The 16,523-nt window shown below is 36.6% G+C and overlaps 1 protein-coding gene across 1 annotated transcript in view; it reads left to right on the top strand.

The window, feature by feature from the left end:
* The window catches only part of PDLIM5 (PDZ and LIM domain 5), a 223,385-nt gene that overhangs the window by 128,398 nt on the left and 78,464 nt on the right, over window positions 1-16,523 (top strand). Inside the window, exons 6-8 of the mRNA XM_045284331.1 lie at window positions 3,923-3,940; window positions 4,410-4,582; window positions 5,292-5,328. Coding sequence (XP_045140266.1) covers window positions 3,923-3,940; window positions 4,410-4,582; window positions 5,292-5,328 — 228 coding nt within the window. The remainder of the gene's footprint in view (window positions 1-3,922; window positions 3,941-4,409; window positions 4,583-5,291; window positions 5,329-16,523) is intronic.

Raw genomic sequence — 16,523 nt, 5'->3', positions numbered from 1 at the left:
AGATGCACGTAAACGATTGAGATCAGTATTCCTCTTTCACACCTTCCTCATTCAGTGAAAGTTAGAATTATGACTAGTTGGTGGTTTTCTCACTAATTTTACATTAAATTGTTAGTTACTCAAACTAAACTTTATAATGGTTCTATCATGTATTCTTTGACAAACTATACAGAGTTTATACATTAGTCATGTGTATCAATAATAGAATCTGAATAATTTCTTTGTAATGACTGTACTAGAGACCTATATGAATGAATTGTATTTTGAGATTTTCCTTCTTTAGACATTACTAATGTAATTCCTTTTCTATGTCTTACCAGACAAACTTTTCTGAACTACAAAGTTCCCTACAAAGCAGTCTTCGAGTTATAAGAATTTGTTGGATGAGAGTGGTGATAAGGAGGAATGGGGAGAGAATGATACAAAGTAATTGTCCATTAGTTAGGAAAATTGCTCATTCGTGCTTCCTCTATTCATTTGATCAGTGCCACTACATTAAGAAAGACAAAGGAAAAATTTAAATAGTATTCACTTTAAAAAGATAATATATAATTGAGGATAATTTATGTTGTGAGAGAATTGAATTCTTATTTATAATATTACACAAAATGGAACATTTTTTTCTTTCTTCTCTCCAGATTTAAAAAATGATTTTAAGTGATCTGTTTCTACCACTTAACAAATATTTTTCTTTGTAGTTTATTATAACATAATAATAAATTTTATTTAGTACATTGTTAAAAACCTAAAATTAAAAAAAAATTAAAAGTGAGTTTTGCTCTCTTGGTATTCAGTAACTTGAGAATTGAGTTAGCATTAAGATACAAAGCATTTTTCAATGGATTGGGAAGAAAAAAAGAAAAAAATAGTGTCCTAATAACTTTGTGATGTAATTTTAACTAACAATTGTATATTTTTGTTAGTCCGTGTTTCATGATTATTCTGAAGCATGTTTTTTGTGTAACATTCTTAACTAGTGTGTACCGAATTTTGCCATTTCATTTTTTATTTTGTCTTCTATTTGGGGGTGGCTCTCACCTTTGTCTGTTTTTCATCATCTTGGAAACTTCAATGGCTTCTCTACTCTTCCATCTTTTATGTGTGTGTTACTCTTCCATCAGTAACCCTGGCACAGTGTAAGTACTTAACCATTGGTTCCTTTTGTGATTTCAGTTTCATCATTGTCCTTGTAACTTTCTCTCATGCTTTCAACTTTAATACCACCAGTAATTTTATTATTAGCTTCTAGTTTAAATTCTCCAATGCATTAGAAAGTATAAGCAACATGTTTTCATGCTAGAGAACTTCACATGAACCCCGTGGGTACATAAGAACTCTTGCACTTCTGGAATGGAAAAACGTAGGAAACCCTTCGGGGCAATGAGTAATATGGACACTGTATACTGGAGTTAAATACATGGCTTGGATCTCCCTTGTTTAGTGATTGAAAACATTGTAGTGAATACAGTCATTTAGAATTTCTATACATTAAATTATTTGTTCTTACAGTTTATGTTTTATCCCAAATACATAAAAAAAAACATTCGAAACTTCTCTTTGAATCATAGTATAATCAGAGCATAATGTTTTAGAGGCAGAAAACACTAAGTAAATATTTAGAAACATTATATAATTTAAAATGATCCCTTAGGGCAGTGGTAAATGTCACAAGACTCTCTAAGTGTACTATACTGTTGTAAGTGTGGCATCTTAGCTACAATATATAAGTAGTGACATTTCATTAATGTTTGTGGCTTAGCTCGACACCCCTGTTCTGTATTTCTTTGATACAGGATAATGTACTTTTTTTTTTAAGGATAATGTACTTTTATCTCTGAAATTAATGCTGACTGACTGTTGATAGAGAAATGTAATATGATTATTTTAGCAGTAGACCAGATATAAACTCTTCCATGTAACTATATAAGATAAAGGGTTATCTTCTTTGGGATTTATATCTCCTGAAAGCGTTGTGATTTTAAAGTAATCTTAAACTTCCTAATTTTTGAATATTTTGTCTGTTTTAAGAAGGATTAGATTTTGAAGTCTCAGATATTTCACTTCTAGAATTTCAAACACTAATCTAAATGATAATATGCATATACTATTTTTGCATGGAAATTTTACTGAGTCTCTTCTTTATATGTGCAGATGGATGACCCATAGTATTAAAATATAAATGGCAATTAATTTTTCTAGTAAACAAAAGAGGATACATTATAATGATTGTTACTGTGTGCTAGGTACTGTGAAAAATATGCTATCTATCTCACCGATTCCCCAGAACAACCCTTTTAAGTAGATGTAATTCACATATCATACCGGGGAAAATTGAGACTTTGAAAAGTTAAGTTACTTGTCTGAAACACACACTGTGTACAGGACGTATTGCTGGAATTTCTATCGGTCTTACTTTAAATTCCAAACTAAAAAAAAAAACACAGTGACCCAATAAGTAGGGTAGAACTGCCCCTGTGGGTTTCCAAGACTGTACTTCTTCATTATAGTCTTTATAGGCATAGAAAGCCTCATCCTACTGTTGAGCAGCGTGGTTTTGAACTGGTGGTTTTGAGGCTAACAGCCCTGAATGTAACCACTACACTACCACAGCTCAAAATCAGTCATTGTTACTGACCTTAATTCACTTGTGCTCTTCACCAAGGCATGGGAAGGCTGGGAAGTTGGAGCTTGGAGGGCTAGATTTCCACTGTGCTGAGATTTGATAGTTACACTATCAAAGTGACAGCAGTCTGGTGGCATGCTGAGAGTGCTGTGATTTTCTAGCTGTGAGTTACACCTAGCAGGAGTTGCCACTCACATCTCATCAGACTTGGCACTCTTTCTCCACTTTCATCTTGTGCCAGTACATAGTTGGCTTAGTTCAGACTCTTGTTCCTTTTTCGTTCTCTGATTAAGCTCATAGCTTCCAACAGTCTGCATTTGTCCTAGTTTGGAATAAAGGGGCAAGTGGAGAGTATTCATTATAGTCAATAGATCTTGACTTTATGCTAAAATAATATAAGTTGTAAATTCCTTAATATTTATGCTTTGTTTATAGGAGAATAAGTGCATCTGTATAAACCCATAAGTCTTGTATTATGTAGTTAACAAATATCTTTTACAGTTCTTAATTTATCTCAAAATGACCTTGCTTTATATGTAACAGCCTCATCTTGTAAATGAAACAACCAAGATTCAGTGAGATTTTAATTGATCCCAGATTTATACAAGTAAAAAGCCATAGAACTTAGATTTAAGTTCTGGTCCTTTGATAAATAATTCTGTAGTTTCCAGCATACCACATGTATTCTCTGAGTACACTGATAATATGCAACAGCTTTATTAACAAGAGGGGTATTTATACATATAAATGAAAAACTGCAGAAACAAACAGTACTGACTTTCCACAATTGCTTGACATTGCTAGCTTAATCTCTGTTAAGCCTTTCTTGGTTCCCAGGCCTAGTAAATTCACAGTCATTTACTTTGTGAAAGCCAGTCCACTCTCAATGCCACCAAATCCATTTCCAGGAATCCCTGGTGCTGTAGTAGGCTACGTGTTAATCTGGTTTAAAACCACTAGCCACTTCATGGGGTAGAGACAAGGCTTTCTGCTCACGTAAAGGGGTTACAGTCTTGGAAATCCGCAGGGGCAGTTCCACTTTGCCTTACAGATAGGGTCACTGTGAGTCCATTCTGTTCTAGTATCATATGAATATTTAACAGTGGTTCACATATAATTCACATCTGTACTTTAGATGTCGTAAGATGTATACCAGCAAATTCAAATGACTTGCTTTTTCTTTAGTTTAACTACTGTAGATGTTTAAGTTTCTAGTTATGTTTCTTTTTTCTTATTCTTCCTTTTCTTTTCTTCATGTTGGAAATCTTTCCTCTACTGCCTTCTTCTGTCAATTAAAAGGAAAATTCCACCTAAACGGTAATCTTTCTGTTGAATCTACTCCTATACTGTCATTTCATATTAGCATCATAATCACTGATTGCTGTTGAGTTAATTCCAACTCACGGCAATGTGGTGTATGCAGGGTAGAGTTACTCGTTACATCTTCAAGCTTGTGGCTTATGGCATTTTAGAATCGGATCGTCCAAACCATCTTCCGAGGGACCTCTGCCTGGGTTTGGACTGCCAACCTTTCAGTTAGTAGTTTGGGCATTAACCATTTACACTAGCCAGGGAATACAGTTTTTTAAATTAATATTAGTTTTTTTAAAACCTATTCCAGTCTATTTTAGGGAAAGGTAAAACTATATATATACACTATACATGCAAACATTTTTAAAGTACATAAAAGAAACATTGGGGATTATTTGTATAAATTATGATAGGCCCTAATTTATTCTCCTGGTAGAAGTCTTAACTTCTTTTTATTCCCCCTTCTTAAATCTAGCCCACCAAGAAAACACATTGTGGAGCGCAATACAGAGTTTTATCACATACCTACTCATAGTGATGCTAGCAAGAAGAGGCTGATTGAGGATACTGAAGACTGGCGCCCAAGGACTGGCACCACTCAGTCTCGCTCTTTCCGTATCCTGGCCCAGATCACTGGGACTGAACATCGTAAGTAAAATCCTAGAGACATCCTAGTGGGTGAATGATCTTTGCCCTAGAGTAGCAGGTAGCATGGCAGTTATTGGAAAACTATCCAGAGACAATTTAGTTTTAAATTATGCCACACATTACATGAACATTGTAAATAAGGCATTACCCCACCTGTAAATACATTGAAATGTGTAACAGTAGTGGCTAGTGGCCTAGTGGGGAATGCGCTGAGCTTCTACCATAAGGTAGCAGTTTGAACCCACCAGCCACCCCACAAGAGAAAGATGATACTTTCTCCCATAGAGTTATAAAGTCTCGGAAACCCAAGAGGCAATTCTACCCTGTCCTATAGGTCACCTTGAGTTGGAATCAGCATGCTGACTGTGAATTTAGGCATTTTTCTGTGAAGCTGTGACTATTGGTATTGATTGGACTCTGGGGGCATAGTAGTGAATGAACTACTTGACAGCTAAATGAAAAGCTGAAAATTCATACCCACCACCTGCTCCAGGGGCGACAGATTTAGTGATGTGCTTACATAAGTAGTCCCACCTTGGAAACATTACACCTACAGTTCTCTGTCCTATGGGGTCATATGATTTTGAATTAGACTCCACAGCAATGGGTTTTGTTTGAAGGCTTTTTTTAGCACAGGTAATTTTGCTTAAATGATTTTGAAGTTTAAAGAAAAGGAAACTAATTTTGAATATTGGTTATTATTTTTCAGTTAAAGAATCTGAAAATGATAGTACTAAGAAGGCAAAGTAAGTTCTCCTGATTTTTGTTAATTGAATGCTTTCTTTTCATGAATGGTCTTACTTTGGTTTCTCAAGTTTTCCAGTATGTAATGGTGTATGGCATTTTTTCATTGCAAGTAGAAGCTAAGCCTTTAACTTTGGTGCCTTTTGTGACCTAAATGAAATGTACAACTTAAGAGTTTTTAAATTAGTAAGTATTTTCTGGATTTTATATCTAAGGCTTATTCTTGAGCACTAGAAATAAGATAGAGTTAGAGGCTGTTCTTTGGATTGCTTTGCTAACAGTTCAGATATCTGTGAATGAGTACATGCATCATCTTGCAGTCACTTTATTTTGGGCATAAACACTGGCATTTTCAAGGAGGCTCTAAGTTAACTTGTTATTTCTCAAGTGCTCTCCTCTGAAAAATCTTGGCTATTTAATAAAATCACTAGTGAAAAGCTTCTGAACGGCATGTTCTGCATGATGAAGTGATTGAAGTGTAGAAACCTTTTCTTTCTCTTTCTTATGACTCTTCTGTCACTCTTCTGTTTTTATTTCCACAGGGAAAAGATCCCCCTTCACGTCTTTAGCCCTAAATACACAAAATTACGTGACTGGCACCATGAAGTTTCAGCACGTGCTCTTAACGTGCAGTGATTCATGAACCTTGCCCCCTCGCAGCCTAGCACACACCTTTCATTTTCTTTTTCCTTTTTTTTTTTCCAACTTACATAGTAAAATCTGTGTTGTTCTACTTATTAGGAAATAGAACTTTTCCATACTTTTCTAACCATTTCCTACTGTTGTAACATACAAGGAAGATGAACAGGGTTTGTGCCAGTGGGTTTACATCTGTTTCCATTGTTAGGGTACTAATCTGGAAAGAGCTCTTCTTTTCATAAGTGGAATTTGTTTATCGTTAGGTTATTTTGAGCAGAGGTGCATGCACAAGTGATATCATTAATGAATTTGAAAAACACTTTGTGTTGCTACATTTTCCATGATTACTTTTAAATTCATTGTTACAGTTTTCTTGTGGATTGTAAATTATTCTAAATCAACAAACATGATGAGGCAAGATTATGCAGAGGAAACTTTATTGGAGTTTCCTATAGATCTGGTAATTTTGGAATTAAATAGCACTCAGGATTGCTGTATGCAAAGGAGGAGCCCCAGATTTTTCCACTACAACAAAAAGAAGAGAAAATGAAATTCTACTCTTGTTTAGGATGGGGAGATAAGGTGTCCTTTTGTTTATATGCAAAGTCCTGTTTTCAACCATGGAAAATTTTCTAAGCTGATGCATGTTTGTGGGTATAGACAGTTGTAGCCATTAACTACTAAGATATGGAAAAACAAAACAAAAATTTTACTTTGATTTAAATTAGGGAAACTAACAAAATTACAATATGAATTATTGTTCAGGAGACATGAGAGGAGCTATTATACTTCGTGATAAAAGCTACTTGCTTGTTGCTGCTATACTTAGGAAGCGGTGTTTTCAGCAATCTATGCATGCTAACTAGCTGACCAGAATTGTTTCCTTCATGTAATATAATGTACTATATATTAGCTCTCAACTCAATAACAAATCACTACATGCATTTTGAAGTTGGAAATATCATTGTAATAAAGTTGGCTTTATCTTAGCTCTGCACTTGTTTTGTTTTATTGAAGCTAGTGACAATGCCTTCTTCTCAGTACAGTATCACTGGGCATAATAAATACGTCTCTTGACATTCCACTTAGAAAACACATTTAACTTTGTAAGTTTACTGAAATGTGACAAATATGACAAAAGACCCTGCTAGTTATTTTTTTCCACCCCTGCATTGCTATATTACTTATTATAACTTTCTCTGGGAGTGACAGGTAAGATCAATTTAGACTAGCATAGATGTTTTGTGCTAATATTAATCCTGACCTTATCTGCATTAAAAAAATAAAACTCATGGCCTTTGAGTCAATTCCAACGTCTAGTGACCCTATAAGACAGAGTAGAACCGCCCCTGTGGGCTTACGAAGCTATACATCTCTATGAAAGTAGACAGTCTCACCTTTCTCCCATGAAGGGACTGGCGAGTTTGAACTGTGGCCAGCACCATCATCTATTGTGCCACCAGAGCTCCTTTATATGCACCTCAAGGTCCACTTTGACTCATACATTGTCTTGGCTTTAATGTCACAGTGGGCTATGACAACTGCCTGATGATTTGGAGACATAGCATCAGTTTCATTTAGTGATTAGTCACTATTTAAAATTTTGCCTGATAGATGCACTTAACATTTTTTCCTAAGACTTATCTGTGCTCGTTTCTACTATACTTCATGATATATTGGGATGCTTTTCTTTTATTGCATCGATTCTTCTTCAAATACAGAACAAAGTCTTGCTTGCTTTTTATGGTCCTGGCATGAGGCTCAGTTATTACTGTGTCTCCAGCCCCTGGAAGAAAGTCTACATTCTTAGGCCAGGCTACCCTTTGATCTTAGAAGATGAAGCCAGAGAGAAGATACAGTCAGTCTTATAAAAAATAAATGGTATAGGTAGACTAAACATGATGTTTTTCTCCAAGAAACAGATTTATAGACTAGCTAGTTTAGAGAGAGAACCACTTGGGAGTTTTAGATAAGAAGTGGGGAGGGAGAGAGTGTGTGTGTGTTTCCTAATACAGACAAGAGAATATATATAGAACTTGAAAGAAGTACAATTGAAAATAAAATTTTAATACCTTGTTTGATTAAAACCATTACTGTGTTATTGGAAGCACAGACTTAGATCTACAGAATGCCCCATATTTGAGCATGAGAGTAAAAAGGCATTCCATTTGACCCTCTCAAAACTTGAATTCTTGAACACAGTGAAGCTCCTGGGACAGTTTATACACTTGCGTTAAAAGCTAGCCCCAAATTATGAAAGAATCTTGCAACAATGTTATTGTAAGTCAAGTGACCTAATTTATAGCTTGTTTTTGTTTGTCTCTCTTGTACAGACTTTCTTTATCATAGGCTTGTTTCTAATATGAAATTGGGAAGTTACGCTTAAGGATCTTTAGCATTTTTCCTTGTAATGTTTTTATCAACAACAGAATGTCTCTTATATAGCCAAGTTTATTTTCCTTACTGGAGTGCTAGTGATGTAGTGGATTATGTGTTGTGCTGCTATTTACAAGGCAAGCAGTTCAAAACCACTAGCTGCTCTGTAGAGACTTTACATTTCTGTAAAGGCTTACAGTCTTGGAAAATCACAAGGTCAGTTCTACTGTGTTCCTTAGAATAACTATGAGTTGGAATTAACTCAACGGCAGTAATATATTTTTGTTGCTTAGAAAAACATTTTCTGTAGTAACAAACAAACCTATCTTGTAGTAGAATGTCTTTGGGAAGACTGGGAAATAAAAATATCTTATTTAGTGAAATTATGAAATAAAGATACAGAGCAGCAGTCTTTTTTACTCATAAATACTGTTCTAGATATTATATATAATGGATTGTCTCCCCCTCACAAAAGAGAATTTTATATTTGGATTGTCTCCCCCTCACAAAAGAGAATTTTATATTTAATAATTGTGTTTCTGCTGTGTATTCAAATTCATATATATTTATTACCTGTATTCATTCTTTTTATTTTTTGCCGCTATTCATTCTTTAAATGACTCTTTACTGAATGCATGTTTCCCCCACTATCAAAAGTAGAGTGGTCCTATGAAACTTTGGTAAACCAAAATGGCATAAAACAAAAAGCAATTACTACAATTTATATGGGAAAGATGTTTGAGTGTTCCCAGATTCAAACATACCACGTAACATACAACCTTAAAAACACTGGCATATAATATTTCCACGCTAAGCTATTGCCGTTTGATGCCAAGATGCTGAGTGTCTTCCCAGGGCACAGGAGCTTGGGTGACGCCAGACTAGCTGCTCGGCGTGCATGCTGCCCCTTGAACAGCTCACTGGGAGGATATCTTCTGTGGGTTTCTTGGTTAGGTGTTAAAAGTCTTTTGTAAAACCAGAGTGACATAAAAGTAAACTCTTAGATAGCCGGCACTGGTCTTTGTGCTAGTGATGCAATAGTGAATAACCTAAAACCATCTAGTCAGTTCCTACTCCTGGTCACCCTGTATGGCAGGGTAGAATTGCCCCCTAGAATCCGATGTTGTAAATCTTTATGGGAGCTAAAAAGTGTCAACTTTCTCCTGAGACACGAATGATGGATTCGAACTGCTGACCTTGCCATTAGCAGCCCAATGTGTAACTAACTACACCACCAGGGCTCCTAATAGTGAATAGCAGATAACTTAAATATTTAAACATGATGTTCTAGAATCATCACAACGGTTTCCAGGATAATAACGTTAGTTCGTATCAAAGGAATAGGTTTAGCATGGAGGTATTACATTAGATTGTGTGGGGCTCCGAGAAGGTGACCTTAATTCCAGGATCTGCGAATGGAAAGGGAGTCAATGCTGTGATGACTGAGGACACTCAGTGTTCCATTAGAAGAAGCACTGGGGAGATCCTGAAGTAGAAGAGAGCTGGGCAAGAACAGGACCAGTAGCCTGAAATGTAGGAGGGGATGCAAGGTATAAAAACATCGTCATGCACTGAGCAGTGCCACAGAAGAAAGGCCTGGTGATATGTTTCCGTAAACATTGCAGCCAAAAAAACCCTCCGGAATGGTGTTCTACTCTAATCCATGGGGTCACTATGAGTTGGAAATGACTAGATGGCCACAGGTTGGGTGGAATTTTTTTTTTCTTAAGGAAACATAGGGAACAGAATGCCTATGATGCACACGTAACTTAAACTCACTGCCATAGAGCAGGGTGGGTTTCCAAGCTGTAAAACTTTATGGGAGTAGAAAGCCTCATCTTTCTCTCTCAGAGTACCTGGTGAGTTTGAACTGCTGACCTTGTGGTTAACAGCTCAATACACGATCTCTGTTGCCAGAGCACACATAAAGCCATGCAAAAATGAAACCGGGATGTATCAAAATGTGAGGTAGCTATAATACTCTATTCAGAATTTAGGGATGATTTTGATAGCTCAGTCCTCCCTAAAATCTTGCCAGAAGAGTTTGGATTCATTTATTTAGCTTATCTTTGTCTAGAAAATGTCTTAAACCAAATATTTTTTCTTAAAGATAGTTAATTAAAAAAAAAAAAAGGAATGACAACTCCTTGGTCTTACATTAGGATTTGAAATTGACTGCTACCTGCCTCTGAATTTTCTACTTGATTAAAATATGAAGTTAGGCTCAGGGATGGAGTGTCCATTAAGCAAGGATAAGTATGGGCTTCCTACTTAATCTGCAGTGGACAATTTCACATGGGTGATAAATACATGAGACTGCTCACTACTGCTTTGTAGGTGAACACAAGTCTGTCAGGGATTGTAAATTTGAAAAGAGGCTTTAATTCTGTAGGAAGATGGTGTGGGGTTGGAGGGAGATGCCAGAAAGCAGAATTACGGATGTGAAAAAATGAGGAAATTTTCATTGCAGATTAGTACTTAAACACAGATAAGCTCCAACACTGGTGATACTGTAATCTCAAGCCAGATACAGCTGTTGGGAGCCTGTCTGTCATTTTAGTAATCACCTCAGTTGCAGACCCTAACAACCCCCAGTGCAAATGACTGATGGGTAAAGTGAGGACGATAAATAATAAATAAATGACACCAACTGCCATAAAGTTGTTTCCAACACATAGTAAATCTTTGTAGAGTTTCCAAGACTCTTAAGTATTTACAGTAGCACAGAGAGCCTCATCTTTCTCCCGTGGAGTAGCTAATGGGTGTGAACCGCTGACCTTGCAGCTACCCAATGCACCAAGTCTCCTTAAGGAAGACCAAAAAAAGCTTGGGAATTTTGGCCCAATTAGGGACCACTCAGAAGGTTTATTCTAGCTCCAGAGCTCCTGTGTGATCAGCTAAAACTGCACTAGGGCCTCATCTTTGCTTTCTGCCCACTCCTTCCTAAGGCCTCTCTTCACAGATGTAGGCACTTCTTAATAAGTATCTTCCATGCTAATCTCTGTTTTACAGTCTGCTCGCTGGAGAATTTAATATGTGACCAAAACCGAATTCAGTGCCCTCAAGTCAAATCTGACTCATGGGGACCTTATAGGACAGAGTGCCACTGTCCCTGTGGATTTCCGAGGCTGGAAACCTTCACAGGAGCAGAAAGCCTTCATCTTTCTCCCAAGAAGCTGCGCATGGTTTCAATCTGTTGACCTTGTGGTTAGCAGCCCAACTCAAGGCACTATACCACCAGGACTCCTCTGAATCTTAGTATAACCTGGACCTCAGGGGTACAGCTCTCTTGAGCACAGTCTCCTGGTCTTCAGGTTCTCTTTGTTACTCTGACTCCGTCTCCTAAAATCTTCCACCCAGACCACAAACGCAAGGGTTTGGTTGGCAGCTGAGTGTGTTTGTTTACCATTTGCCACCACTCAGCCCCTCCAGAAATGAAATCTAGTCAGGTTTATAGGAGGGCTTGCATAAAGTTCACAGAAAGAAGGGGATCAAGAGATAACGGAATTTTCCACAAACTTTTTGAAGTCTCCTTGTATTATGATGCACTGGAATGAGAAGTTTCAAAATGGAAAATTAGGATCGACTATAAGTAAGCAACTACTGATAAAATATATGAAGACTTCTATATACAGCATTTAAAGCCAAATGGGTTAACCATTTAAGCAGTCATTTAATAAATTTTATTTCACTCCTTCCCATCCTTAATATCTTCCTCTGGTTCTCTCCTGGTAAATGTTGCTGGTCAGGAGCCTGCAATAAATACGTACAGACATATACAGATACAGGAATGAGAGGATATTCCTGAAAGGTTAGGGATACTAAATACCATATAAGGGTCTGAGCCAATTCATAAATTCGTCTTGGCCACACTAGTAATATGCCATGGAGAATGACTGGGGTGAGTGCAAATACTCCCTCTTCCAAGGTTTCCTCAGTTCTTCTAGTAACTCCAGCCTCAAATTAGTCAGAGTGCACACTATACGCACACGCAAGAAATAGTCTCCTCATTTCTGTACTAACATGACTTAGCATTTTTACTTCTCATTCTAATTTATAGTATGGATATATGTCTACATGTCCTAAATCTTCGACTGGAATACGACCTCATGGAAAGCAAGAGTTTTGGTATAGTAATACAAATTGGAAATGAAAAAAAGTACTAATAGGCATGAGGTTTCTTTCATCTGAATGCCACTGTTTCTAAATTAAATAAAAATTTCAATTATAAGGTGAATTGAGCTGTGAGATTAATCTCTGGTGAATTATTTCCAAAATGAGAAGCCTACCATTTATCTTTTTTTTTTTTTTTTAGTCATCCGCACTTTGATTTAAGAAAAGGTGTTAAGTAGAATTTTTTTTATTTAACACCTTTTCTTAAATCGAATCACCGACTTGGTCTCAATTGAAAACATTGTTATTCTGTTATGCCTTTCCTATTTGTACTGTACATAGGTATTTGTATTCATGTTCTCTATTGCCAATTAGATTATATGCTTTTTGAATTTAAAAAGTTTTATTATTCCATACTTTATTTGTTATTAATTTGCTTGTCCCCACTCATTAGTGGTATTAATTCAGTATTATTGCATATTTCTCCAATCCTGTAAATTTCATATTTTGGAGAGATTATTTTCATTGTGGTGTGAGTATAAATTCAGTGTACGGTAAATTGTTCATAAAAATTACAAGACATTAATACTTGTAAGTACACAGGAATCACATATCTTAAATGCTTGAAGGGAGAATTGGTATTTTGTTTTGGATATCTTGATCTCTATTAGTCAAATAGTTGGAGAAGATCTATTTTCATTAAGTGGAATCTGTTTCTTAGTCTGCCTCCCTCTGAGTCTCCAGTCCATTTCAGCATGAATAACAAGCAGAGCAACACCTATGAGGAAAGAAAACCTAATTTTTGAAAACAGGTAGATGAGATGCTTGCTTGGTGTCTTCATTGGAAAAAAAAAATTGAAAAATTTTAATATTATAAAGGCAGTGTTAAAATTAAAACTCTAAAGCATTGACTAAAAAGAAGCAACAACCATATTATTAGTAACAATAATAAAAAGTTCATTATAATATACAGATGGAAAATTATAGGAGACCATAGGAAATTTTATTTAAAGGTCTTGTAGGACATACATAAATCTGAAATATTTAAGTATAATTCACTTTCAGTTAAAGGGTGCATTTGATATCACCATTTTTTTCTGCTGTGTGATAAAATATATATAATGGTAGAATTTTTATGGTTTTAAGCTATGTAGGCCTATATAGGCATGGAGTAGCATTTTAGTTTCACTCACTCATTACCACAGGGTCGATTCTGGCTCATGGTGACCCTATAGGACAGGGTAGAACTGCCTGTGGGGGTTTCAGAGTCTGTTAACTTTTACTCGTCTTTCTCCCACAACGTGGCTGGTGGTTTTGAACTGCTAAATTTTGTTTGTGGTTGGCAGTTCAATGTGTAACCACTGTACCCCTGGGGCTCCTGCATTTTTGTTTAGGAAGTGCAATCTAAAATTATTATCATTAAAGCATGCTTTCATAAATCTGTTCTCTCCCTTGCTCAAGTAGTGGATTTAGATTTTTTTCACCTACTATCATTAAAAAATAAATAATGTATGATATGGCCTCCCCAATTTCAAGGAATTACTTATATTGTAAACTGCTCTTTGAGAAGCTAGCTTGTCTTCTCTGTTGGAGAAAGAAACGATTCAAATTTCAGTCACCAATTACAATGCAAGAAACCAAAACGAGTGTGGTGGCTGGAGAGCTATTTATAGGCTGTTCTACAGAAATCAATCATATCCACATGATAGCTAGTTGAGAGTCATCAAAACTGAATGTTGGCACTGAAGAGTAGGTCTACAATTGCTACTTGAGCGGAAATCTCTCACCTTTGCATATTGATTAGAGATTCTGAAAACAAACTACATACATATTTGCAAAAAGGTTCTGTATATTACCTTTTTATTAATTTGTTCATAGATATGATCCATATAAAACTGATTAATAATGAAAGATGGTTTGCAGTTCTTCACCATATCTTCATTATTGCTTTTTTAAAAAAAAATAAACATTCTGGACTTTTATTCAGTATTCTTGTTAAATCTTGGCACTTGATTGTATTACTTAAAACAAGTACTTTGCCATAAAGTATACAAAGAAGCACAGAATCATTCCCTAGTCTGCAATTCTCATATGCTCATGAGGTATAATTTAACAGTCAATCTTGCCAGAAAAGATAGAGCAGTAAGGATCTACAGCACAGTCTAATATGAAAAATCAACATGACAAAGTAGCCAGATAGTGCTTCTCAGCTCATACCATCGTATATGTACACTCACACTAAACCTGTGTGCCAATGTGGTAAAGAGTGTGTCATTTTCTAAAGTTTATATGTTAAAGTACTATTTTTCCCCCGTTGTAAAATAAGGAATATTTGTAATTGATCTCCTTTTATTTTCATCCGGTGGATTATTTTGGTTTATGCAAATAAAGAATGCCTTGATGACTGAATATTAGGTCGCCATCTATTGAGCACAAGACATTACTGCACTTTGTAAGAATATAAAGCCCAGATTACTGCCATAGAGTTCATGAAGACTCATAGTGAATCTCAAGTACAGAGTAGAACTGTCCCATAGGGTCTGTGAGGTGGTCATCTCTACAGGAGCAGACGGCCGCAGTTTGCTTCTGCAGCACAGATAACTGGTGACTTCTGATCGCTGACCTCTCTGTTGGCAGCCCAAGCCTTCCTGCTGTACCCCAAGTTTTTCCCTTGTAGAACAGAACTTTAAAATGATTAAAGCAAGGAACACCTGGCATGTGGATTGCTTAATTCTCTGTTTAATTATGGAAATTCTTTTTCTTGTTTTCCAAAGTAGAAGCTAGAAAGATGACCACTTACAGTATATAGATATTTGTATTCATCAAATTAAGTATGCTGAAATTGACTTTCATAGCCCAGAATATGCACTGCGTTCCTCGGAAGCAGGACTTTTGCCTGGTCGGCAACCATGCTGTTATAACGCGATTTTGAGAAATTCTTTTAACTTCCCCTTTCAAAAACCCTGAATGCCATCAAGTAATTCCAACACCTTAGTGACCCTATAAAGCAAGGTAGGACTTGGAAACTGTGGGTTTCCAAGACTTTACTCTTCATGGGAGTAGAAAGTGTAGTCTTTCTCTAGCAGGATGCACTGGTGGTTTCAGACTGCTGACCTTGTGATTGGCAGCCTCATGCATAATCACTATACCACCAGGGCTCCTTCCCTTGTAAAGAAGTAAATTTCTTTCAATGAGTTAAACCAAAAATATAGGGAATTCTTGACTAAAACTCAGTATTAAAGTTTCTGTAGTTTAACTTTTTTCCCTTTAAGAAATAAACCTTCAAAGTCACAACTTAAAAAAGGATTAGAATCATTGAACACATACAGTCTTTACAATGATAGAAGCTATGATTTTTCTGACTTGCTACTATTTGATTTCCCATATTTCAGTCCTATTGAAGCTCCAGCAAAGCAGGTTTTCCACCCACACGACTCTACATCTATTCTGGGTTTGCTAATTCATTGCAGTAGCCACATAAAACTCACAGACAATACTCAACAATAAAGAGCATTATTAGAGAAGTTAAGAATCAAGATCAGCAAACAGTAAGGCTACAGTCATTGGTCACTTCAGCCAGCAGCCAAGTCTCTCTCTGGTTCTCATCCTTTGAGCCACATGGTCCCTTGACCTTAGCCTCTGTGGGCCAGGAAGCCAGCACTCTTGTCATTCCTATAGTCCCATAGTCGAGATGAATAAGGAGAGAGTGCCCCAAAGCTCCGAAGCTGCTCCTCTGAGTCTCTGCACCACAGTCATACATGTGGTCATGATGGTGCCTCTTCAGGTAGAGATCTTGAACATGCTCTTCCACGGTCCTTGGAGTTTCTCTCTCTGCTTCTATTTCAGAGATGGCTCATCCTTACATCCAGGGGCATGGTACAAAAAACTGACCAATTCCCTCAATTAATGTTACACACACCCTGTTTGCATAGCCCCACCCAATCATTTTGTAGAAGTTAGAGACTTGGGTAGGAGAGCCATATTAAGAAATCCACAGGAAAAGAGGGACCAAACTTCAACCCAGTGCTGCAAGGTGTGAAGACAACCTGCCAGTGCGGAGTAGGGAATC

This window comes from Echinops telfairi, unplaced genomic scaffold, assembly GCF_000313985.2.
Source record: "Echinops telfairi isolate 266 unplaced genomic scaffold, ASM31398v2 ScPeMD7_7468;HRSCAF=8506_0, whole genome shotgun sequence".
NCBI classification, from domain to species: Eukaryota; Metazoa; Chordata; class Mammalia; order Afrosoricida; family Tenrecidae; genus Echinops; species Echinops telfairi.
The sequence above is the reverse complement of the archived record's forward strand: the minus strand, read 5'-3'. Positions and strand labels throughout refer to the sequence as shown.